The sequence below is a fragment of the Girardinichthys multiradiatus genome, chromosome 13, assembly GCF_021462225.1.
Source record: "Girardinichthys multiradiatus isolate DD_20200921_A chromosome 13, DD_fGirMul_XY1, whole genome shotgun sequence".
NCBI lineage: Eukaryota > Metazoa > Chordata > Actinopteri > Cyprinodontiformes > Goodeidae > Girardinichthys > Girardinichthys multiradiatus.
In genome coordinates this window covers 22718666-22744127 of record NC_061806.1, presented here as the reverse complement: position 1 = coordinate 22744127, position 25462 = coordinate 22718666, and the positions used below count along the sequence as shown (strand labels likewise).

Here is a 25462-nt window from a genome sequence, read left to right as displayed (position 1 = left end):
ATACAAATATAAGTTTAAAACCGTTTGTTTCAGCCTTGTGTTTTAGCAGATATTTTAAGAAGAGATTTTACTTGGATACTGTACTTTCTATGCTGTAGAATATAGCGGGTCAAAGTCAGAGCGTCACTCTGATAGGGGAGTATCGGCACTTCTCAGGGTTGTATTTTGTTTACACTACCTTTTATACACTGCCTAGTCAAAAAAAAAGTCGCCACCAAAAAAAAAAAAAGGGTCTTACACTCCAATATTTCGTTGGACCGCCTTTAGCTTTGATTACGGCACCCATTTGCTGTGGCATTGTTTCAATAAGCTTCGGCAATGTTACCAGATTTATTTCTACCCAGTGTTGCATTATTTTTTCACCAAGATTTTCCATGGATGATGGTGCGCAAAGCCTTCTCCAGAACATCCTAAATATTCTCAATGGGGTTAAGGTCTGGACTCTGTAGTGGCCAATCCATGTTTGAGAATGATGTCTCATGCTCCCTGAACCACTCTTTCACAATTCGAGCCTGATGAATCCTGACATTGTCATCTTGGAATATGCCCGTGCCATCAGGGAAGAAAAAAATCCATTGATGGAATAACCTGGTCATTAAGTATATTCAGCAGACCTCATTCTTTCAACACATACTGTTGCTGAACCCAGACCTGACCAACTGCAGCAACCCCAGATCATGGCACTGCCCCTACAGGCTTGTACAGTAGGCACTAGGCAAGATGGGTGCATCACTTCACCTGCCTCTCTTCTTACCCTGATACGCACATCACTCTGGAACAGGGTAAATCTGGACTTATCAGACCATGTGACCTTCTTCCATTGCTCCAGAGTCCAATCTTTATGCTCAGTGGTACATAAAAGCAATAGGTGGCTAACAGCAACATTAACCACCTGATGAGTAAAAAGTCATAACCAACCTCTGCAGAGTGGATTTAATGTTGATTAAAACCACTTTTTGATTGTTCAATTACATTCTTTGACAGTGTAATTTATTATTTTGACAACACGCAGCATCAGTATACCAACCTGCAAATTCTGATTCTCAGGTTTACTGCTTTCCCTCTTGAGCTTATACCCAAGAATGCCCTTCATGTCCATGTCGGGTCTCCAGGAGAAACTCACGTCATCTGGGTTTGTGTAGACCTTAAAACACAGATATGATTAAGATCTTACTCTAAGATTTCAAATGAATAATCATTTAAAGATGCTCAACACTTACACAGTAGTTGAAGCAATGTTCTTGTGAAAAGATGTGGCCTAAAATGTTGTTGCACTTAGTCTCACAGAGATGACAGAGGTAAAAATCTAGAGCAGGAATTGGACTGAAGCAGAGAGTGATCACAGACAGGCCTGGAAGAAAGTACAAAGAAAACAATTAGCTTCAACTGAATCAATACTTGTAGCAAGAGAAGGTGCCCCCACCAACAATCTGCCATCTGCAAACAGACAAGTTAAACAAAGCTATTTGCATTGTGTTTCTTTACAGTCTGAGTAGGTAGGATAAACGGAGGTGAGGTGTGAAGTCACCTGTGCACGACCAAATGATGTTAATGCAACGTATTAGAAACTGCTTTACTATAGGTCTGTGAAAAAGTATTCACCCCCTTGTGAAGTTCTTCTGATTTTGCTTTTTTTGACAAATCTACATGCTTCAGATCATTAAACTCATTTTAATAGTAAATGCAAAAGGCTGTTTTCAAATATGAATTCTACTTCCTAGCTGAAAATGTTGAACGAGAATGCCCAGACATAAGTTTGTAACCTGAAGCACAAGAGCACTTGGGCTATGCAGACGGACAACAAAGTAATCCTAAGCACACCAACAAGTCCATCTCTAAATGACCCAGAAAATATTTGAGTTATTGAGTGGCCTTGTCATAGTCCAGACATGCTGAGATGCTGGGGTGTGACCTAAAAAGGGCCAGTCATGCTTGAAAACCCTTGTGGCTAAAGTATAAAAATTCTGCAGAGAGGAACCAAAATGAATGGAGTTTTCACTGGATGCATAGAGCATAAGGTAATATAACACCACCCCAGTCAGCGGACACTTTTACCTTGATTGCAAGACAAACAAATTTAGTGCTTCAGAATTATTTTGGTTGCAAACACCGACAGTCTTGACGTGGTAACTAAAGGACCTTTCGTTGTCCGATGAGCTAACCCCTCCCAACTACTTCCCTTTTCTTAGAGGTATTGCTCAAACCAGCTCTCCATCCAACGGGTTCGGACTTCCCTAAACCTGAAGGTTCTTGCCTAACAGGCTTACTGAAAGTTCTGTTTAAGCTGGTGTTGGGAAATGACTCGCCTAGCCCCTGACAGCCTTCATCCAAAAGTCTCGCCCTTCCTCAACTGGAGGCCCGGGTGACCGAGTAGCCCTTCGCGGTCATCCTCACCTTGCACAGTCCCTTTTGTTCACGGCTGCTCATTCCCTATTTTACAACTGGCACTTGGTATATGGACTAGGATAATTTTAGTAGCTCGACATGAGCTTCAAGGACGCTGTTTTAACTTATTTGACTAAGGCAACCGTTAAAAACCTCCTATAACATATTAGGACCAAACAACAAGACTTTTTACCACCAATGAAAAACCAACAGTACTGTGACTTAAATAATTGAATGTCCACAACGTCACTAGAATTTTATATGCTTTCTTTAATTAGTAGCGCTTTGGCAGGAGCAAGCAACAGCTTAAATTCAGCAATACTGATTATTTCAACAATAATAAAAACAGATTAATCAACTCAACCTGTCTTTCCCTGAAGCTGAAACTAGTGGGTTTTGAGAGGCTTTGAAGACGGAGATTCTTCCATAGACCAAATGATTTCTTCTGGTAACAACGAGTGATTTCTTGAAGGAAATAGGACTTGATCCTCAGGTTTCTTCCTTTAAGTGACAAATACTGATGCTCCGAACTTTAGATGATTTACCCAGTTATTGGTTGCAGTTTCCCTCTGGAGGTAATGGTTTCTTTAATTGGGAGAGTTTGGATGAATCCAGAGGCCTAAATAAGTTAGATTCAGGACTTCCCGAAGCCTGGATCTTAGAGCAATCAGGTGGCCACCGGTCAAGTTCACTTCTATTGTCTGGGTAAAAAAGGCTTTAGATGAAATCAGATCCTTAAATGTGAGACACAGTCCTTCAATGGCATCGGGTTGATCCTCTTTCTTAGGCAGTTAATCAGTCTGGATGTGACTCTGGAACTCTGATCCACCTGTAGCTTCTCTCCGATCTTGTTCACTAATCTTCTGCGAGGTATACAACAACGTTTCTACACTCACTCATTGTCTTTATAGTCCAGGAAATGTACCTTATTTGGTTATACTGACGACCTTCAGATTGCTCAATGCCCTGATCCGGTCTTCAACGTTTTTCTGTTTCTGTCATGGAAAGTTCCAAAACCACTCAGCTGCCTCTCAGTCATAGCAAGTTCCGAACCGCCCACACTGTTTCCTAATCTGCTTCTTTTCTGATCGTTTTATCTTGTTGATTCTACATGCAAAAGAACATAACCTTTACATGTTATCATACATTTTCATCATTTATTTTTAGCTTGTTGATTGCAAAAGAACACTTAACACCTGCAACGGAATATAACATCATCGCTTTTGTTCACATTGTTGCTAGAGATAAAACAAATAACATTTCACAGATTATACTTTGTTCATTACAGGCCTCTTTACTTCACCAGCTCCAGAACTCTAGATCAGGCTTGCACTGTTTCAACTGTGTGCCTTAAATATACACTTCACGAATTACACTTAGGGATAAAGGAAGGGATATTCATTATTACATTTGTTCTATAGTCAAATATAAGAAGTTTGCTATATGTTGCATGGATTACATGGAAAGATCTCACCTTATTTTGACAGACCACCAACCATAACCATGCTTATGAAGATGATGCTGCTTTAAGACAATAGCTGGCCAGCTACAAGTGGCACATTTGTTAAGCAGCTGGCTTCAGGCTGGCTATCCAAGCAAATCGGCAGACAAATTATCTAGCTAACATCCAAATGTCATACTCATGTTAGTAGTTTTCAAGTGCATATTTTCCCTTTTTGAGGTTCTGCTCTTTATATACTACTACATTTAGCAGGTGTTTAAGATATTTTGCTTAGTTTTATCAATCAATCAATACACCTTTATTTGTACCCATATTCAGAATTGATTACCATGAGGTGAGTCAGAATTCTTTCCAAAAACATTACATGTTACATTCAATTGACACAATTAATTAAAAGTGACCAGGTGCTCAACACTATAGAATAATACAAAATAAAAATAAATCAAAACATGCTTTGTAGAAGAGTGCGGCCTTACTGCTGAGCTAAAAGCAATTGACACAAAACTCAAGAGTCTTATCTCTTCCCAGCCTTCACGAGGGGAACTTTTATTTCCCCCCGTGAAAACATCAAGAAAAATACCAGAGGTTCCCTGCTTTCAGCCCTTACAGGGCGTTTTTATACAGATACTAAACATTTGTGTGTATTGGGTCCTCTTGACCAATTGAAATCATCATACTCATTTACGTAAAACGTTTGGCATCTACAACATTGATTCTCAATCATTTTTCTGGGAATACACATCCAGCCTCACATCTGGTTAAGATCAGATTGGCCTACATGATAGTTACACAGTAACAATCTGATCTTTTGGACTGCTGATGTAATGGAAATTCTTTTATTAAGTGTTCTAACTACACTGACCTAATGTCAAAGTGACCTGGCACTCTGACATTCCTCTCGCCAAGAACTTTCCCCTAGTGTAATCTGTTTCCAAACGGCTTGCATGCTGCTCTGAGTGACCTTTCCCTTATTCCCACAACAACGTTTCACAAAATTCATCTTGCATATGGAGAAAACAATAATTACACTTTTAATCTAACGATCAAAGCTATAAGCTTCCACAGTTTATATGTTTCAAAATCAAAGTATTGTATAGATAACATTCTTATAACAGATTATTTAGCACCAATAAAAAATATTCTTGCTTTTTGTTTAAATAAAAGCAATTCGATCGTGCTATATTTTTGGTTCAAATATTTATGTCAAGGACATTATATTGGGATGTTTCTTTTCAATATAATGCCACCAGACTCTCCAAGCAGCCTATAGTGTGATCCATATCTAATGTTTCTGTGAATATATACAGCGGTAAATAGAACAATTGCCACATACTCACCAACAACAGGTTGATTAAGATCAAGTCGTTTTTTCGGATGCATAAAAACAATCTCAGGTATGAGGCCTTTTAAAGGAAAAAAAACAAAAAAAAAAGAGTAAAAATTAATTTCTTAGGACAAACATCACATTTATTCATAAAATCACCAGTACCAATGCAATTATACTCTGTTTATTGTATGAAGACAAAATATGCATTAATTTGTACAAAATTTCCCTTGAAAGCACAAAATAATCAGGACGAAAATGTGAAGTGAATAATCAGAAAAAAATTTCTAAAACACAAAACTAAATGACAGAAAATATGCTTACCAGTGAAGCACATGGTTGCTAATAAAAAAGGAACATTTCAGAAAAGAGAAAAAGTTCAATGTACAAGTATTCATAAAGCATGCATAAAGTACATTGTAAAACAGACATAAGGAAGCCAAACAGAGTGAATGTTACCTTTTGGGAAAACATCTTGAGTCATCTGGAAGACAGTAAAGATGCCTTTAATGTAAAACCCAACATTGTTGAAAGTTAGAGCCTTTTTCTAGCATGGTCCAACATCAGTAACTAACATTTGCTGGGTATTATTAATAATTTCTCTGGTATGTAATTTGTAATAAGCATGTGTTTGGTTTAGTGTAAAACAAGTTACAAGTTTAATCAGTACAGATATTTCTTAAGATTATATAGATATAAAGAGTTTGGAGGGCACCTAAACAAAAATGCTACAGTGTCATATATACTTTCCTTTTATAAGTTTTAGCAAACCAATCTTTCAATAAAAGGGCTTTACAAGTCTCATAACTACAGAAACAGTTCAATAGTGGTCTAGCACACAGCCTCAACAAGGCAGGTAAGCCACATAAAGTCACTCCAAAATTAGCTAGGTGAATACAAAGTGCTGTTCTCTTTCATAGCATTCGTTTCGTGTCTCACATTGGGAACGCCCTCGGCGTGACTTCATCAGAAGCTCCTATTGCATTACGCCAGCCACGATTGGCTGGAAATAAGCCTGTCATTGTCAGAGAGGGCAGGGTCCCTCCCCCTATTTATAGGGCTGTCGCTGCACTGATAGTTTATTCAAAAACCTCTTCTCGCAACGAGCAGAAGTTCCAACTAGCTCTCCATTAGATACGGCCTCTCTTCGGAGCCTAGCTAAACTGTCCACAGACACGTGCGCAAGCTCGGTCACCGGGCGCTTTGCCCTGGGTTTGTCCAGTATCACGGAGAGTAGCTATTCCCTTGGTAGAAATACCGCGGGAAGAGTAGAAATACTCACACAAAAAAAAAGTGGGTCAACTTACCTGCTACGGTTGTCCGTTACGGAGTAGCAATACTCCCTCTGTAAGCTACCCATAGGGAAACCGCAACGCTCCCCCCAACCTAGCCACACCTGGTAAGCTTAGCTGTCACCAGCTAGTTTTCTTCTTTTCCTTTTCGTAGCCTCACAGCCAAATCTCCTTCAAACATGGAGACTGCCAAGTCTTCCACAAAAACTGAGGAGAGCATACAGGCACGAACCTGCCCGTGTGGCAATAAAATTTCAAGCTGGGATACCCACCTGGCTTGTGTGGTGTGTCTCGGTCTGAAACACGCTCAAGCAGCCTTTGAGCCCGGGGAACAGTGCTCTCACTGTAACCGGTTCTCCCTAAAGGTGCTCCGTTGCCGTCTGGCCCGTCAGTCAACATTGTCCAGCAACGACCCAGTGTTGGCTTCGACAGCCGCCGTACAGGAACCAGCCGATCAAGCGGTTTCTTTGATCACCGATGCAGTAGCCGTACCAAGTTGGGGAGAAATCCTCGACGCCGAGGACCCTCTGCCACCTGAAATGTCCGAGCACGGCCCCACATCCGGCCCGCTGGATCTCCTGATGGCAGGAGACGATGAACTCTCTGACCTGGATTCGGAAATGCCCTTCTTGGATAACGATGAGGATTATGACCCATCTCCGCCTCCCTCAGGACAAGTTGCAAAACCCACTTCCTCAGGCGCGGGCCGACCCGGTCATGATATGGATGAACTAGATTTTGACCTGCATGACATGTGCAAACGCGCTGCTGCCAAGTTAAACATCCAGTGGCCCGAGGTTCAGGCGGAGGTAGTCCGCTCCCGTTTCGACAGAAAGAAGCTACCAAAAGCACGGAAAACAGGCAGACAACTCTTGCCGTTTTTTCCGGAGCTACTGGAAGAACTGGCCGTCTCCTGGCGCAACAAGCCCTTTAAGGAGAAGCACCCGGTGGCTTGCAGTTCGGTTCTGGATTGGGACGGGATGGAAAAGAGCGGTCTCCGTCAGATGCCACCAGTCGAGCCGGGGTGGCAGCGCACCTACACCCGAAGACCTCCATGTCAGCGGGTGGTCCGGCCCTCCCTTCAAGAGCGGACCGTTTTCAGTCCAGCCTGACGGATAAGTCCAACAGGGCTGCGGCGCTCTCAGTCCGTGCTCTGAACGCCTCGTCTCTGCTGATGGCTTATCAGGCGGAACTCGAGGAGCAGATGACCGCCTGACCTGACGCTGCGTTATGGGAGGAAGTATGTATCATAACAGATCACTGCCTTCACCTCCATAAAGTGGCAATCCAGGCTCTGGGCAGAACCATGGGGCTCATGGTTCTGCAGGAGAGAGCCAGGTGACTGAACCTCACCATGCTTTCCACTAAAGAGAAGGAGGACCTCCTGGACAACCCCATCACACCTCAGGAGCTGCTCGGAGCAGCGGTCACCTCGATGCAAAAAAGGTGGGATGAGAAGAAGAGGGATGATGAAGCCTTGAAGCTGTGTCTCCCCAGGCGTACATTTGCCACTGGGACTACGGCCCCGCCACCCCAGCGCCAGACTTTTACCCAGGCGGCAGCTCGCTTTCCCCCACCTTCAGGATCCCGAGACAACCAAAAGCACAATCAGCTGCTCAGGCACCACAGAAACCCTCTGCCTCCAAGGCACAGTGGCAGAGGAAGCCCGAAGGCTCTCGCCCCGACCAGCCACCTCCCACCTCCACTCAGGTGGTAAGGAGGAGGAAGCGGTTGGCCTGACCCCCTCCCTGGATGGAGGGAGCGAACAGGGATCACTTCACTCCACGGCTCTGTTCCCGAGCCCGTTCGAGGAGTTCAGCCGATTTCAGTATGTGACCAAGAGGACGTTCGAGCCTGCTCAGCACGCCATGAAGAAACAGACACTGTGTTCATTATGGGGAATTCCACAGCGACCCCCGTTCACGTCATACAAGCACATTTTTCTGTTCAACAAAAATAAATGTTCACAAACTGTCGCACCCAGACCATGAGCCGGGGGTGCAGTTAAAAACATTGAAAAATATAAACGCACTCTTGGGGATTTGGTCCCTCCTTTTTTGGAAGGAGTGAGACCTCCCCCGAGTGTGAGCAGCTCTGTTGCGCAGCCAATAACGCGCGCATGCGCACTACAAGACGGAGCTTTTTGAGGCCTAGCGCCAGAAGGCGGCGCTCTCAGCCCGTTTTCCAAAGACTGGCCTGTCAGCCGCCTGACTGTGCATTTTTCCCAAAGATTGATTTTCACTGACTGAGTGGGTTTTAAGAACAATAAGGAGGGGATACAGGCTGCAGTTTGCCGTATCCCCCCCATGCTTCAGGGGAGTGACTCAGTCACAAGCAGAAGGAGAAGCCGCTCTTTTCCTACAGGAGGAAATTTCCTTGCTGGAGAAGAGAGCAATAAGACTGGTTCCTCACGAACACTGCGGCGTCGGTTTTTATTCGCGCTATTTCCTCGTTCCGAAGAAAGGTGGGCAGGGGATGCGTGCAATTTTAGACCTCCGGGCGCTGAACAAGCATCTGAGAAAATACAAATTCAGGATGCTGACCCACACTTCCTACATCCCGGTGATTGGTTTACTTCAATTGACCTAAAGGATGCTTTTTTCCACATCCCCATATACCCACCACACAGAAAATATCTCAGATTTGCATTTCAGGGAAACTGTTACGAATACCTCGTACTCCCTTTTGGACTGTCTCTGAGCCCCAGAGTGTTGGTGAAGTGCACGGAGGCTGCTGTGGGTCCGTTCAGAAGGCGGGGCATCCGCGTGGTGATGTACATAGACGACTGGCTGATCGCCTCGTCCTCCCACCAAGAAGCTGCAGACCACACAGCTGTATTAGCACAGCACATGATGGATCTGGGTTTCCAAATAAATGTGGAGAAGAGTGTCCTGCTTCCTTCTCAACACATATCCTTCATAGGTCTCTCTCTAAACTCAGTTCAGGCCAGAGTGAGACTAGCAGAGGACAGAGTGAAAACCATGCTCGACTGTTTGTCCATGTTTCACAGAGGAAATCTGGTATCGTTCACACTCAGCAGAAGGCTTTTGGGGCTGATGGCTTCAGCATTAGTAGTAGTCCCACTGGGACGGCTCCACATGAGAGGGATCCAACGATGGGTGGCCTCTCATCAGAGGCTGAACCCACACTTCCGTCAGAGAGTGAGGGTCACCACAGCCTGCACAAGAGTACTACGTCCTTGGCGGGATGCCGATATGCTGACCGAGGGTGTTCCGATGGGAGTCATGCAAAACAGAAAGGTGGTCACGACGGATGCCTCCCTGTCGGGCTGGGGAGGTATATGCGAACGACAAATGGTGACTGGGTATTGGGGCCCAAACATGCTGTCAGCTCAAATAAATTACCTGGAGCTGATGGCTGTTCACTTAACATTAAAACATTTTCTCCCTATCCTGAGAGGACACCACGTGCTGATCAGAACAGACAACACCACTGTGGTGGCTTATATCAACAGGCAGGGAGGTCTGAGGTCATTGAGGCTCCACAGGCTGACTCACAAACTAATAATTTGGAGCAGCAGACATTTTCTGTCACTGAGAGCCACTCACATCCCAGGAGTACTGAACTGTGGAGCAGACCATCTCTCCAGGGGGAATCCTCTGTATGCAGAGTGGAAGCTCCATCCGGAGGTGGCCAGGCTGGTCTGGCAGAAGTTCGGTCAGCCATCAGTGGACTTGTTTGCCTCACAGGAGAACAATCAGTGCCCCCGGTTCTTCTCCCTGCACGATCAGAACGCACCTCTGGGGGTGGACGCACTAGCCCACACCTGGCCTCGTGTTCTGCTCTATGCGTTTCCCCCAATAGCTCTCATTGCACCAACGCTAGCCAGGGTACGAGCAGAAGGCCTGACAATGATCCTTATTGCACCCCATTGGCCAGCAAAACACTGGTTAGGGGAAATAACACAGCTCCTCTGCCAGGAGCCGTGGCCTCTTCCTGCATGCAGGGATCTGCTGTCTCAGGCACGAGGACAAATATTCCATCCCCACCTAGAACATCTGGCTCTGTGGGCTTGGCCCGTGAGTGGTTCAATCTGCAATTTGTAGGTCTCCCTCAGAATGTCATTGAAACAATACAGAATGCCAGAGCGCCTGCTACAAGATCTTTGTATGAGCGCAAATGGTCCGTTTTTGAAAAATGGTGCTCTGAAATTAAAGCAATCCCCTTTCAGTATTCTGTGGCGGTGATTTTAGCCTTCTTACAGAACCTGATTGAAAAGGGAAAAGCTTTTTCCACTATTAAGGTTTACTTAGCTGCAATTTCAGCCTGCCATGTAGGTTTTGAAGGAAAAACTGCAGGACAGCACCCATTAGTGGGCCGGTTCATACGAGGGGCTCGCAGGAAGTTCCCCGTTTCAAGACCCACTGCTCCATCATGGGATCTGCCCCTGGTGCTGGATGCTCTCACTAGCCCACCCTTTGAGCCATTGGATCAGGTGGAATTAAAGATAGTAGCTCTAAAAACAGGACTCCTGTTGGCACTGGTCCCTGCTAAGCGTGTGGGAGAAATCCACGCTTTATCAGTGCATCCTTCTTGCACAAACCTTTCTCCGGACAAAACTAGGGTGGTTTTGCTCCCCGACCCTGCTTTTGAGCCTAAAGTGTTGGGGTCATACTCTCCAATTGAGTTGGTGGCTTTTAATCCCCTCCTTTCTTCTCACAGGAACAGGAGAAGCTGCACAATCTCTGCCTGATACGTGCTTTACAGTTGTACCTAGGGAGAACAAAACAGGTCAGGAAAAGTGACCAACTCTTTGTCTCCTAGGCTAAGAATCATTATGGGAGACCGGTGTCAAAACAGCAGCTCGCCCATTGGATCACTGCTGCAATCTCCTTAGCCTATAGTTCAAAAGGGCTTCAGCCTCCAGAGGGCCTGCGTGCCCATTCTACTAGGGGCTTGAGCTCTTCATGGGCCCTGCTCAGAGGAGTATCTCTGCAAGAGATTTGTGCTGCTGCAAGCTGGGCGTCTCCTCACACGTTTGCTAGGTTTTACAAACTTGACGTCACGGCATCATCGCTGGCTCATTCAGTACTCGGTGTGGCACCGAGCACTATAGAGAACTGTGATTAATTGTTTTACAATCTGCTGACATGCAGTGTGTAATCTGCTGAGCAATACGGGAGTCAGTATATTTTCGTTCCCAATGTGAGACACGAAACGAATGTTATGAAAGAGAACTTTAGGTTACTTTCGTGACCCCGGTTCTCTGAGTGAGTGTCTCACCAAGTCACCCTCCTTGCTTTGACGTTGCGAGGAAGAGGTGAATGTTTTTGAATAAACTATCAGTGCAGCGACAGCCCCTGCCCTCTCTGACACTGACAGGCTTATTTCCAGCCAATCGTGGCTGGCGTAATGCAATAGGAGCTTCTGATGAGGTCACGCCGAGGGTGTTCCCAATGTGAGACACTCACTCATGCTACTCAGAGAACCGGGGTTACGAAAGTAACCTAAAGTTTCCAGGCATTTTACTGTAAAGTGGAGAGAATTACAGGGGTTGGACAATGAAACTGAAACACCGGGTTTTAGACCACAAGAATTTATTAGTATGGTGTAGGTCCTCCTTTTGCGGCAAATACGGCATCAATTCGTCTTGGGAATGACATACAGGTCCTTCTCAAAAAATTAGCATATTGTGATAAAGTTCATTATTTTCCATAATGTCATGATGAAAATTTAACATTCATATATTTTAGATTCATTGCACACTAACTGAAATATTTCAGGTCTTTTATTGTCTTAATACGAATGATTTTGGCATACAGCTCATGAAAACCCAAAATTCCTATCTCACAAAATTAGCATATCATTAAAAGGGTCTCTAAACGAGCTATGAACCTAATCATCTGAATCAACGAGTTAACTCTAAACACCTGCAAAAGATTCCTGAGGCCTTTAAAACTCCCAGCCTGGTTCATCACTCAAAACCCCAATCATGGGTAAGACTGCCGACCTGACTGCTGTCCAGAAGGCCACTATTGACACCTTCAAGCAAGAGGGTAAGACACAGAAAGATATTTCTGAACGAATAGGCTGTTCCCAGAGTGCTGTATCAAGGCACCTCAGTGGGAAGTCTGTGGGAAGGAAAAAGTACGGCAGAAAACGCTGCACAACGAGAAGAGGTGACCGGACCCTGAGGAAGATTGTGGAGAAGGGCCGATTCCAGACCTTGGGGGACCTGCGGAAGCAGTGGACTGAGTCTGGAGTAGAAACATCCAGAGCCACCGTGCACAGGCGTGTGCAGGAAATGGGCTACAGGTGCCACATTCCCCAGACCTGGGCTACAGAGAAGCAGCACTGGACTGTTGCTCAGTGGTCCAAAGTACTTTTTTCGGATGAAAGCAAATTCTGCATGTCATTCGGAAATCAAGGTGCCAGAGTCTGGAGGAAGACTGGGGAGAAGGAAATGCCAAAATGCCAGAAGTCCAGTGTCAAGTACCCACAGTCAGTGATGGTCTGGGGTGCCGTGTCAGCTGCTGGTGTTGGTCCACTGTGTTTTATCAAGGGCAGGGTCAATGCAGCTAGCTATCAGGAGATTTTGGAGCACTTCATGCTTCCATCTGCTGAAAAGCTTTATGGAGATGAAGATTTCATTTTTCAGCACGACCTGGCACCTGCTCACAGTGCCAAAACCACTGGTAAATGGTTTACTGACCATGGTATCACTGTGCTCAATTGGCCTGCCAACTCTCCTGACCTGAACCCCATAGAGAATCTGTGGGATATTGTGAAGAGAACGTTGAGAGACTCAAGACCCAACACTCTGGATGAGCTAAAGGCCGCTATCGAAGCATCCTGGGCCTCCATAAGACCTCAGCAGTGCCACAGGCTGATTGCCTCCATGCCACGCCGCATTGAAGCAGTAATTTCTGCAAAAGGATTCCCGACCAAGTATTGAGTGCATAACTGTACATGATTATGTGAAGATTGACGTTTTTTGTATTAAAAACACTTTTCTTTTATTGGTCGGATGAAATATGCTAATTTTGTGAGATAGGAATTTTGGGTTTTCATGAGCTGTATGCCAAAATCATCCGTATTAAGACAATAAAAGACCTGAAATATTTCAGTTAGTGTGCAATGAATCTAAAATATATAAATATTAAATTTTCATCATTACATTATAGAAAATAATGAACTTTATCACAATATGCTAATTTTTTGAGAAGGACCTGTATACAAGCCCTGCACAGTGGTCAGAGGGATTTTAAGCCATTCTTCTTGCAGGATAGTGGCCAGGTCACTACGTGATACTGGTGGAGGAAAACGTTTCCTGACTCGCTCCTCCAAAACACCCCAAAGTGGCTCAATAATATTTAGATCTGATGACTGTGCAGGCCATGGGAGATGTTCAACTTCACTTTCATGTTCATCAAACCAATCTTTCACCAGTCTTGCTGTGTGTATTGTTGCATTGTCATCCTGATACACGGCACTGCCTTCAGGATACAATGTTTGAACCATTGGATGCACATGATCCTCAAGAATGGTGCCCATCTAGCACAAGTATTGGGCCAAGGGAATGCCATGATATAGCAGCCCAAACCATCACTGATCCACCCCCCATGCTTCATTCTGGGCATGCAACAGTCTGGGTGGTACGCTTCTTTGGGGCTTCTTCACACCGTAACTCTCCCGGATGTGGGGAAAACAGTAAAGGTGGACTCATCAGAGAACAATACATGTTTCACATTGTCCACATCCCAAGATTTGAGCTCCTTGCACCATTGAAACTGACGTTTGACATTGGCATGAGCGACCAAAGGTTTGGTTATAGCAGCCCGGCCGTGTATATTGACCCTGTGGAGCTCCCGACGGACAGTTCTGGTGGAAACAGGAGAGTTGAGGTGCACATTTAATTCTGCCGTGATTTGGGCAGCCGTGGTTTTATGTTTTTTGGATACAATCTGGGTTAGCACCCGAACATCCCTTTCAGACAGCTTCCTCTTGCATCCACAGTTAATCCTGTTGGATGTGGTTCGTCCTTCTTGGTGGTATGCTGACATTACCCTGGATACCGTGGCTCTTGATACATCACAAAGACTTGCTGTCTTGGTCACAGATGCGCCAGCAAGACGTGCACCAACAATTTGTCCTCTTTTGAACTCTGGTATGTCACCCATAATGTTGTGTGCATTTCAATATTTTGAGCAAAACTGTGCTCTTACCCTGCTAATTGAACCTTCACACTCTCCTCTTACTGGTGCAATGTGCAATCAATGAAGACTGGCTACCAGGCTGGTCCAATTTAGCCATGAAACCTCCCACACTAAAATGACAAGTGTTTCAATTTCATTGTCCAACCCCTGTAAATATCTGGTAGAAAAAGGTCCACAAATAACAGGAACAACTGCAGCCTGGGGAGGATCATAAAGCCAAACCCAATGTTTAGTTTGGGAAAAAAAAGAAGATGTGGACTATGGCTGGAGTCAGAGCTTCAAGAGTCAAAATGCACACTGGAAAGAAGACAGCAAATTTACACTGTTATACAAGCTGTACACTGACTATTTTACATTGTGTCAAAGTGTCATATCTTCAGTCTTGCCCCATGAAAAGATGAAACGTAATAGCAAAGAATATGAATAATTACAATAGGGTAGTATTTAAACTTGCTTAATTAGGGCACAATCAATAAGTAGAGGACAATTCAGTCCTAATTTAGAAAAAATAAAGTGTCACTTTCCTGTTTGGCAAAACAGTAGACAAGATAACATGTAGTATAAATGTTACTATACTTTTTGGAAATATGTACCTTTGATTCAGTCATGCAGTTGTATTATAATTGTTTATCTTTAGTTTGCATAGGTATGCTTTCATTTGCCTTTCAATTTGCGGTTTACTGAAAAACAAATTCTACAACTGAGAGACAAATAAAGGATTATATAATAGGATTCTATACTAACTGAAATTGTTTAAAACCAAGATGAATCTGGCACACACACAAAACCTATGATGTCATCACCATCAACTTCGGCCTGCTCATGAGCAAGGGACAGCACAACCAGGATCTCCTTGTTAACCGCAAGTGGAACTCTCTGTTGACATAAACCTGGCAACAACCCAATGAGTGTTCTCAGCTCAACGATTCCACGGGGGTTTCTTCACATTTATTAACCACGTGGGTCAGGCCGCAGTCGGGGCCCCTCAATAAGTCACTGCGAGAAGTGGAACATTCTGCCTGTATCTGCGCCTACCTTTAATTCAACGGAACATACAGTCTGTAAACTCCCCAGATAATCAAAGTATGTTAAACTTTTTCCCGATATAATTTTTGCGATGTACCCTGTACATCCCAGAGGCAAAATATCGGTGTCAGCTTGCAGTGAAATTACTATCAACTGAATCCATTAGTCTCTAATTACTGGGTAAGTTAAATTAAGTCCCTCACATATCTAGAAAGTTGTTAAAGAGAATAACATGTACATTAAACTGAATTTATAAAGAAGACTGTGATAAAGTAACAGTTTTTAATACACCACAAAACAAAACACTTGTAAGGAGAAAATGAACTGCAACTCACCAGTCGATGTTTTTCTGAAGACAGATGTTGCTTAAAACAATATATCCTCACAAATGTGGTGCAGCAGATCTAAAAAAGAAGAAAAGGGAATATTAGGTAGAAAATACAGATACAGGCCATATAACTGTAGAAAGAATGAATGGAGCCGTTAAAGCAGATGTTAAATGACTGCTTCTGCAGATAAAAGTGTTTTTGAAGCTTTAGCCACAGACCTAAGTGAGTTTGATGAAACCTTCACTTCACATCAGTTTTTGTTATCCATGTACCGGTACATTTTTCATGTCATGGTGTTTTGAAGGGGGCTTTAGCTAATGAAGAGTTAAACAGCAAAATCTCCAAAAATTCGGATTTGAATAAATGTCAAATGTGTCAATGTCTAAATAGTTTAGTGCAGATGTCCGAATGTCATTGTGTTTTTACATAATCAGTAGAACAGTAGTCTTGCTGATGGTTTTTTGACAGAGCGCTGTGAAAATATTTATGAGTATGTAAGGCAGATAAAAAGAGATCTGACCGATTAGAATGGATTTTAATTGCCAAATATGTGAAAGGAGGGGTTCATCTACTTGCAGATGGACCAGGGCTATAGCTTGAATGTTATGTGTGCAAGGAATATGGTAGTATAATTTTCCTACACATTTCTCTTTTTGCCATTTTCATTTGGACTTAAAACTTTGTTGGGGTTACAGTATCCTTTGGTCCTCTAGCAGTTGACAATTATCGATGCAATTTCAATTATAAATACAGTCCTTTTGAGTACTAAGGTGTTCCTTGTGTCCATTAGATTTTACAAGTAATTTGTCATTACATATGTGGTGGAAAAATAATAATCAAGGAGTCTGACACAGATTGCAGCATTCATCGGTGGGTCTGCTCTGACTAAGTTATCGATTTCTCTTTTATAGGACCTTGTGACAGCAAATAATCATTCTTGCTACAGAACTTAGTGTAACTTAGTTACACAATTCAATTCAATTCAAAGATACTTTATTGATCCCCGAGGGGAAATTAGAATTCCAGTACAACCTATCCAAACATACATCATGACACAAGACAAGGGAGACGGGTCACCGAGGCTTTGCTGCCCACTCACAGGCGCTGCCCTTGCTAGATGAGAAAAGAGGCCACGTTAGGTAAGTAGAGGAAAAAAATCATATTTCATACTTTATCCTTAGCAGGATACAGTTTGAGATTGCAAAAAACCTCAGCACAAAGAAGCAACAAGTTGACAAAACAACATCATGCTGGGAACGGTGAAGGTAGTGTGAGGGGGTGCATATGTTTATCTTGAGCATGTGTGTGTGTGCAAGTGATTGTGTGCAAGTAAGTCCATGAAGCACTGTCACAGAGAGAGAAAAACGTCCAGTCCGGACAAGTTGGGCTCTCCTTCACCCTGTCTTCTCCTCGAGAAAATTTGATCAATTGCATTGAGAGACCAGCTGACCAAATCCATAACTAAGAATTTGGAAGATTTGCAAAAAGAGGCTCCAAAGACAAGACACAGAGCTGATGCACTGCAGATATGGGAGGGGATGGGAGACACAGAAAAAGCGTCCTCCACCGCACTGCACTATATTGCAGAAAATATAAGCTCACCAATCTAAATACCTGAAATCAGATGTTCTAATCACTTCCATGGCCACAGGTGTATAAAGTCAAGCACCTAGGCATGCAGAAAGTTTCTTGTGAAAGAATGGGTTGCTCTCAGGAGCGCAGTGAATAACACTGTGGTACTGTGAAAGGATGCCACCAGGGCAACAAGTCTAGTCATGAAATTTCCTCACCACTAAATATTCCAACTCAGCCACAAAGTGGTAGGCCACGTAAACTGACGGAGTGGGGACAGCAGATGCTGCCCACACAGAGGGCATTGAGGTCGACAACTTTCTGCAGAGTCAATCGCTACAGACCTCCAAACTTCATGTGGCTTTCATATTAGCTCAGAACATTGCGTAGAGATCTTCAGGGATCGGGTCAAGCAGCTGCATCCAAACCATTCCTCACCAAGGCCAATGCAAAGCGTTAGTGGTGTTAAAAACACGCCGCCACTGAACTCTAGAGCAGTGGAGGCACGTTCTCTGGAGTGACGAATTGCACTTCTCCATTTGGCAATCTGATAGACGAGTCTGGGCCATTGCCAGGAGAACGGTACTTGTTGGACTGTATTTTACAAAGTGTCAAATTTGGTGGAGGGGGGATTATGCTGTGGGGTTGTATTTAAGGATTCAGGCTTGGCCCCTTATTTCCAGTAAAAGGAAATCTGAATGCTTCAGTATACCAAGACATATCAGACAATTCCATGGTCCCAACTTTGTGGGAAAGGTTTGGAGATGGACCTTTCCTCTTCTAACTTGCACCAGTGCACAAAGCAAGGTCCCTAAAGACATGATGAGAGTATGGTGAGGATGAGTCTGACTGGGACCTTTGGGATAAATTAGAGAGAAGAATGAGAGCTAGGCCTTCTGGTCCAACATCAGTCTATGACCTCACAAATGTGCTTCTGGAAGCATGATGAATTTCTGTGAACATGCTCCTAAACCTTCTGGATGGCCTCCCCAGAAGAGTTAAAGCCGTTATAGCTGCAAAGGGTGGACCAACTTCATACTGAACCCTATGAATTAAGAATGGGATGTCACTTAAGTTCATATGCGGGTCAAGGCAGGTGAGGGAATACTTTTGGCAATTTAGCGTATATCAAAAGTGCAAAGCAGCACGAGAAAATACATTAGTGTACATCTTTGGTTGGCAATACTGTCCATCCAACAGACTGCATTCAGTCACCATGGTAACCAACTGGTGATGGCTGTAGTGGTAAGGCATTGCTAGCTTAGCTTTGGCTTCAGTTCTACTATGGCTAATCCTTCTGTCTCTGGTGCCGTTTCTCAGTCTCTCTGTGAGTCTTATCTCTCCTGCTCTGTGTGTCAGATGTTCAGTTACTCTTCTGTCTCCTTTTGCGATAATGGTACAGGTAATTTTTGTAGCTTTGGAGGCAAGAGTGTTAAACTGGCGGCCTGTCTCTGTGCTGTTGAAAAACCAGCAGATAGCTGAGGCCACAGAGGGAGGCTCCATGTAGTAGTCCTCAAGCAGAGCCTGCAGAGCCGGGACCTTAGGCAGGCTGGGTGATGGTTCTTAAGCAGGCAATCTCAAATTCTACCTGAAAATGCTGGCTAAGGATAATAATGAATACAGAAAGATTGTTCTTCAGGCTGACTGTGATGACACTGTTATGCCAATTGGAGGTTTAATGTTGTTTTGGTGTGCAAGTTTGCCTAAACAATGTTGGACTCCATAAGTTTCTTAGGTCCCCACCCTGATCTGACCAGTGATAACATGTTTAGCCACATGCTGTCATTCAATCGCTATGTGCCGTCCTGAAAACAATGTGGGCTATACTAATACTTGGCGAACATTTTGGGGCAAACCTAGTCTGATCTGGAGAGACTGCATCCATTGTATATTGACGATTTACTTATATACATTTCACATTTAAATACATCAATCCCTGCCACTCTACATCTTCTTTTACATTTCGGCCGATTGTCGAGTACAAGCTGAATTTGAATAAAAGTGAGTTGTTTCCCATTAATTTGGCAGCCAAGTCCTCTTTACTGCATGGTTTTCCTTTTAAGATTGCCCATAATGATTTTACATATTTGGAAATCCAGGTTACACAAACTAGAAGATCTACTGTATTTAAAGCTAATTTTTCCTCCTTCCTACTAAGGTTAAAAGAGGACTGTGAACGCTGGTCGCTACTTAACTTATCTTTAGTGGCATAAATAAAATGTATTAAAATGAATATTCTTCCCTGTTTCTTATATTTGTTTCAGAGCATCCCAATTTTTTTACCCAGTTCCTTTTTTAAACAGGTAGATACTATCATCTCAGATTTTCTTTTGAATGGCAAGGTTCCTAGGCTGTCTAAGCAATGTCTACAAAGACCAAAATCGCTGGGAGGGATGGCCTCACCATACCTTCGATATTATTACTGGGCTTGCAATTTTAGAATTTTGAAATATTGGCTTCAATGTGATGTTCCCTTTAGTCCTGACTAGTTAGTCATGGAGATCAACTCTGTGAAACCAGTGTCTCTTAAGGCCCTATTACATTCTCCTATTCAATCCTCCACCACAATTTATGCAAAGAACAAAGTTATCAACATATCTCTCAGGATTTGGCCTCAATTTAAACAGTATTTTGGCCTATAACATTACTGTGCAGGCCCTTTTAGCAGCTAATCATATCCCCGCCACCCTCCCTTACGGACAGATCTTTTTCACTTTGGTCAGATTGTGGCATTAGAACATTCAAGGATTTATTGATATCGTCTTCCCCCACTTTTCAACAACTCTGTTAAATTAGCTCTCTCAAAGCACCATTTCTATATGTGCTTGCAAGTTCGCCATTTTGTTCGCACTAATTTTCCTACCTTTCCCAACCTAACCGAGGTCTCTCCTTTAGATTCCTTGCTTTTGACCGTTTCAGCTCTGAAGGGTTCCATTTCATTTATATATAGTCAGAGAGCATCAATACGTCTTTACTTACAAAGCCCAATCAGAGCCCTTTGGGAGGAGAATCTGGGAGAGGGTATATCTGATGAGCTCTGGTCACAAATCTTGGCACAAGTACATAAGTCCTGTTCCAAACATAGTCTTATTCAATACAAACTGGTACACGCCTTTATTACACCAAAGCTTGACTATCCAAAATATTTAATAATGTTTCTTTGTCCTGTGATAGATGCCGCCAGTCTCCAGCAAACCTCATTCACATGTTTTGGTCGTGTTCGGAACTGCCTAGTTATTGGGCTGATGTATTTACCACTATATCCAAAGCGATTGGTAGAGAAACCCATCTGAATCCTTTCAGTGCCTCATTTGGGGTCTTCTCCTGTCAGAGGAACTCTCTGATTAAGATCGTCCTTGTAGCTAAAATGGTCATAAGAGCCAAAAGGAAATTATCACAACCTCGATCTTTCACACACTGGCTTAGGGATGTTCTGCATTTTCTTAACTTGAAAAGATTAGAATGTCCTTACACGGGTCCTCGGATAGATTTGTGCAAACATGGTGCCCACTGTTTCAGCTCGTTGACAAAAACTTTCCTTCAGTATAAGACTAGTCTCATATTTTCACTTTATGGGAGGTCGGTCTGGGCACAGAATTGGATCTGACTATTTGTGTATTTTATTTCATCTCTTGAGGTGAGTGGAGGAGTGGAGTCCGTTTTTGTTTTGTTTGTATGTTTTTTAAGGAATTGTATAGCTTTTTGTATGGAGATTTCATGTCCGGATGAACATGTAACTCTGCGCAATTTCTTTGGAAAATTTAAATAAAGTTTGGGGGTAAAAAATGAATCTAAAAAGGAGCAAAGCATAAAACCTTTATAAAAAAAAAGCAACTCTGAACAGAAAAACCCATTTAATGTGGGTTATTGAATATAAGAGCTCTCTCTTCAAAGACTTTGTTAAAGACATAATTTATTATATTCAGATTCATTTATTTTTGTCTCACACAAACCTGGATGCACCAAGAGGATTATGCTTGCATAAATGCATCAACTCCTTCAGTTTTGTTTTTTCACATACCTCGAATGTTTGAGCGAGGAGGAGTAGCATCTTTTAGTCTGATTTATTGATTGGTCCCAGACCAATTAATAGGTACAATTCTTTTGATGTTTCACCCTTAGTTTTCCTCATTCAAATTGCAAAAGACTAAAACCACTTGTTTGTTGTTTTAGATTGTCCACCAGGCCCTTATTCTCAATTTTTAGATCATTTCTCAGACTTCTTATCTGATTTAATGGTAAATACCGATAAGCTCACTAAGGATTTTAACATTCATGTTGACAATTAAAGTGATGGCCTAAGTAAAGCCTTTAATGTCATGTTAGACCGGCTTTGCTCAAAACAGTCACAAACCTCCCCACTTTTGACTTTGTACTCTGGATCTTGTGCTGGCATTGAGTGTGAAGAAATAGTATTAACCCTGTCCTGTCCGACCATTTTTTAACAACCTTTGAGTTCAATTTAATCATGCACAGTACACTTGAAAAAAATGTCATTATAATAAATCATTATGAGACAATGCTGAAACAACCATTAAAAATCTGCTCCATTTCTAATTTCCCCATTATCACAGAAAATAAACAGTGGAGGACAATAATTCAATTTCTTCCCTTTCACAAATTGATTTTCTTGTTCATAGTGTTACTTCCTCATTGTGTGGAGCATTAGACAATGTAGCCCCCTTGAAAAATAATGTAACTATTCATAGGAGACTGGCTTCCTAGTTTTAATTCAGAACTGTGTATTTTAAAAGCACAATGTTAAGAAAATTGGAGAGAAAATGGCTCTCTATACAGCTAGAGAAATCCTACTTTATCTGGAAAAATAGCCTACAGTTGTGTAAAAAGACACTTCGTCAAGATAGAATAGCTTATTTCTTACCATAAAAAGAAGAGATTAAGAATAATCTTTGGTTTCTTTTTAGTACAGTTGCTAAACTTACAGAGTCATAGCTCTGTTGAGCCATCCATTCCCTTAGCTCTAATGACTTTATGGGATTCTTTATAAATTAAATCGATTCTATTAGAATTAGAATCCAATCTTCCATTTTTATCAAAATCTTTTGAGGAAATATTTGCAATATATTTTCGCACTCTGCTGTGTATCATGCTCTGGTATGCAGCTCTCCCTGTGTGCAGTCCTCCCTGGTGTGTGGGATTCCGTTATCTATTTGTACACACACACACACACACACACACCAGAGGCCCGTGAGAACCAGCGTCCTTTCAGTCTCTCACACACACACACCCTGTCTGAACCGTCTGTTGAACTGTGTTTGGACCACAGCATATAAATAAAGAGATAGGGTGTCAAAACTTTGTAGTTGCACTGCAAAGTGGGCTACCCTTGTTACAAGTAAAACTGACTCTGTATCGTTCTTACCTCTGAGTTGACTAAATAATACCTAACAATACTCAACTTTATTTATCCATAAATCCTGATGAATCCAACCAGTTGAGACTACAGGCATGTATTGAAGACATAAAAACCTGGATGACTTCACATTTTCTGCTACAGAAGTTGCCATCTTTGAAAAAGAGACTGCTTAGTCAATCAATAAATGTGGATGGCATTGATTTGGCCTGTTCTTTTTGGACATTGTTTGAACAGGTTTCTATGATTTCCTTTTTTCACTTTCAGAATATTACCAAAATTAGAAATATCCTGTCTAGGAGTGAAAAAAACTAGTCGATGCATGTCACTTCAAGTCTGGACTATAGTAATACAGGATATCCACAAAATTGTTGAAAACAGTTGAAAACATTGAGCTGATCCAAAATGGTGCAGCAAGAGTTCTGATTAAATTAGAGAGATCATATTTCTCAAATATGTCAAATCCAAGATGGCACCCTAATGGCTACCTCTTGCTCTCTCGTTTTCTCCACGTTTTTGTGGTGCTTTCTGCCACCATTCGGAGGTCTCGGCAGATCCACAGAGGTCGGGGACTTTACAGGTGAGGAGAAGCACTTCGTCCATCTTGTTGGCCAGGGAATGCACATTTGCCAGGTGGATTAAAGGTGCGCACCCCTGTCTTCAGGGTGAGTGAGAACACTCCGGACGGCGCACTTCTGATACCATGCTTTCAGCTGTTCAGAGGGAGGACCGCAAAGCGGACTTATCGGGAAAAGGTGAGGAGGCGGAATCTGCTTTTATATAAACGAAGGTTGGTGCAGAGACATCAAAGTGTTGAACAAGACATGTAGTCCTGAACTGGAGTTATTTCTCGTAAACTTTAAACTGTTTTATTCACCAAGGGAGTTGTCCTCGTTTGTACTGGTTGGCTTCTACATACCCCCTCAAGGCTCCGTTTCAGATGCTGAAAAACAACTGGCTTAGCTGATGACAGACGTGGAGAAAAAACATCCAGACTGTCTCATTATTGTTCTTGGGGATTTTAACAGTGCAAACCTCTCCAATGAACTTCCCAAATACAGACAGCATATTAAGTGTCCCACCAGGAATAAAAAACACTCTGGACCACTGGTATACAACTTTAACGGATGCATATCATACTGTCACCAGGACAGCTTTGGGACTGACCACTGACCACTCTTTGGTCCACCTCATCCCAACCTACAGGCAGAGATTGAAAGTTTTCAAACCTGTGATTCTGACTGTTAAGAAGTAGATTGATGAGTCAAAGCAGATGTTACAGGCCTGCTTTGTACAGACTGGTTAGTGGCTGAAGTTTCAAAAACAGATTCAAACCAAGTTACTGAGGTGGTGACATCATCCATCAGTTTCTGTGAATACATGTGTGTGCAGACCAAGACCTTCTGCACATACAACAACAGTAAACCTTGGTTCACTTCTCATCTGAGGCAGCTGCTCAGGGATAAGGAAGAGGCTCAGCAGTGGGGTCCGGGCCCTGCATAAGCAGGCCAGGAACAAACTGACCAAGAAGGTCAAAGCAGTGAAGAGAAGCTCCAGTGAGAAGCTAAATAAAAGCTTCTCACATGGAGATGCTTCAGGTGTTTGGAATGCTTTGAATAACCTAACTGCCTAAAGGAGACCTTCCCCCAACCCTGAACAGAATCCTCACCTGGCAAATCAGTTGAATGGCTTCTACTGCAGGTATGAAAAGCAGCTGTTCACACCTCAACCCAACTCCTTTACATCCCATTCATACACAAATTCTTGCCATACACCAACCACCCCCATACCTTCAGAACCCCTGCCTGCACCAAGGATCTCAGGGGTAGATGTAAATAGGATCATTTTAGAGCCTGAAACAAAAAGGGCCTCAGGACCCAAAAATGTCTCCTCATTATCCTTAAAGCCAACCAACTGGAGATTTGTGATGTTCCCTCCTGCTTCAAACACTCCACCATCATCCCAGTACCCAGGAAATCCCCCATCACACGATTAAATGACTACAGGCCAGTCGCCCTGAAATCTGTGGTCATGAAATCTTTTGAGTGACTGGTGTTAAAGCACTTGAAGGACATCAAAGGCCCCCTTCTGGACCCCCTACAGTTTGCCTACTGGGTAGATAATGCTGCCAACTTGAGACTACACTTCATCCTGCAACACCTTGTCTACCCAGGGATGTACGCAAGGATCCTGTTTGTGGACTTCAGCTCCATCTTCAACATTACCACCCCAAACATCCTCCACCAGAAGCTCATTCAGCTCAAAGTACCGGCCTTCACCTGTCAGTGGATCACCAGTTTCCTGAAGGACCGTCAGCAGCAGGCGAAGCTGAGGAGCATCTTCTCCCGCACAAGAACCATCAGCACTGGTTCCCCCCCAGGGGTGTGTTCTCTCCCTACTCCACTTTTCCCTCTACACAAATGACTGCACCTCAGCAGACCAATTTGTGAAACTTCTGAAGTTTGCAGATGACACCACCGTTATTGGACTGATCCAGGACAGTAATAAGTCTGCATACAGA

At 43.1% G+C, this 25462-nt stretch overlaps 1 protein-coding gene across 4 annotated transcripts in view; it reads right to left on the bottom strand.

Annotated features, from left to right (window-relative positions):
- LOC124879274 overlaps positions 1–25462 on the bottom strand; it is a 103321-nt gene that overhangs the window by 55243 nt on the left and 22616 nt on the right. For 3 of the 4 annotated variants that reach the window (XM_047383732.1, XM_047383733.1, XM_047383734.1), the window contains exons 2-7: positions 16002–16070; positions 5631–5655; positions 5496–5513; positions 5185–5250; positions 1221–1351; positions 1028–1144 (exon numbers count right to left, since the gene is read on the bottom strand). In XM_047383732.1, the coding sequence (XP_047239688.1) occupies positions 1028–1144; positions 1221–1351; positions 5185–5250; positions 5496–5513; positions 5631–5655; positions 16002–16070 (426 nt within the window). Of the gene's footprint in view, positions 1–1027; positions 1145–1220; positions 1352–5184; positions 5251–5495; positions 5514–5630; positions 5676–16001; positions 16071–25462 lie in introns of those variants that run through there. The other variant, XM_047383735.1, reaches the window with a different exon arrangement.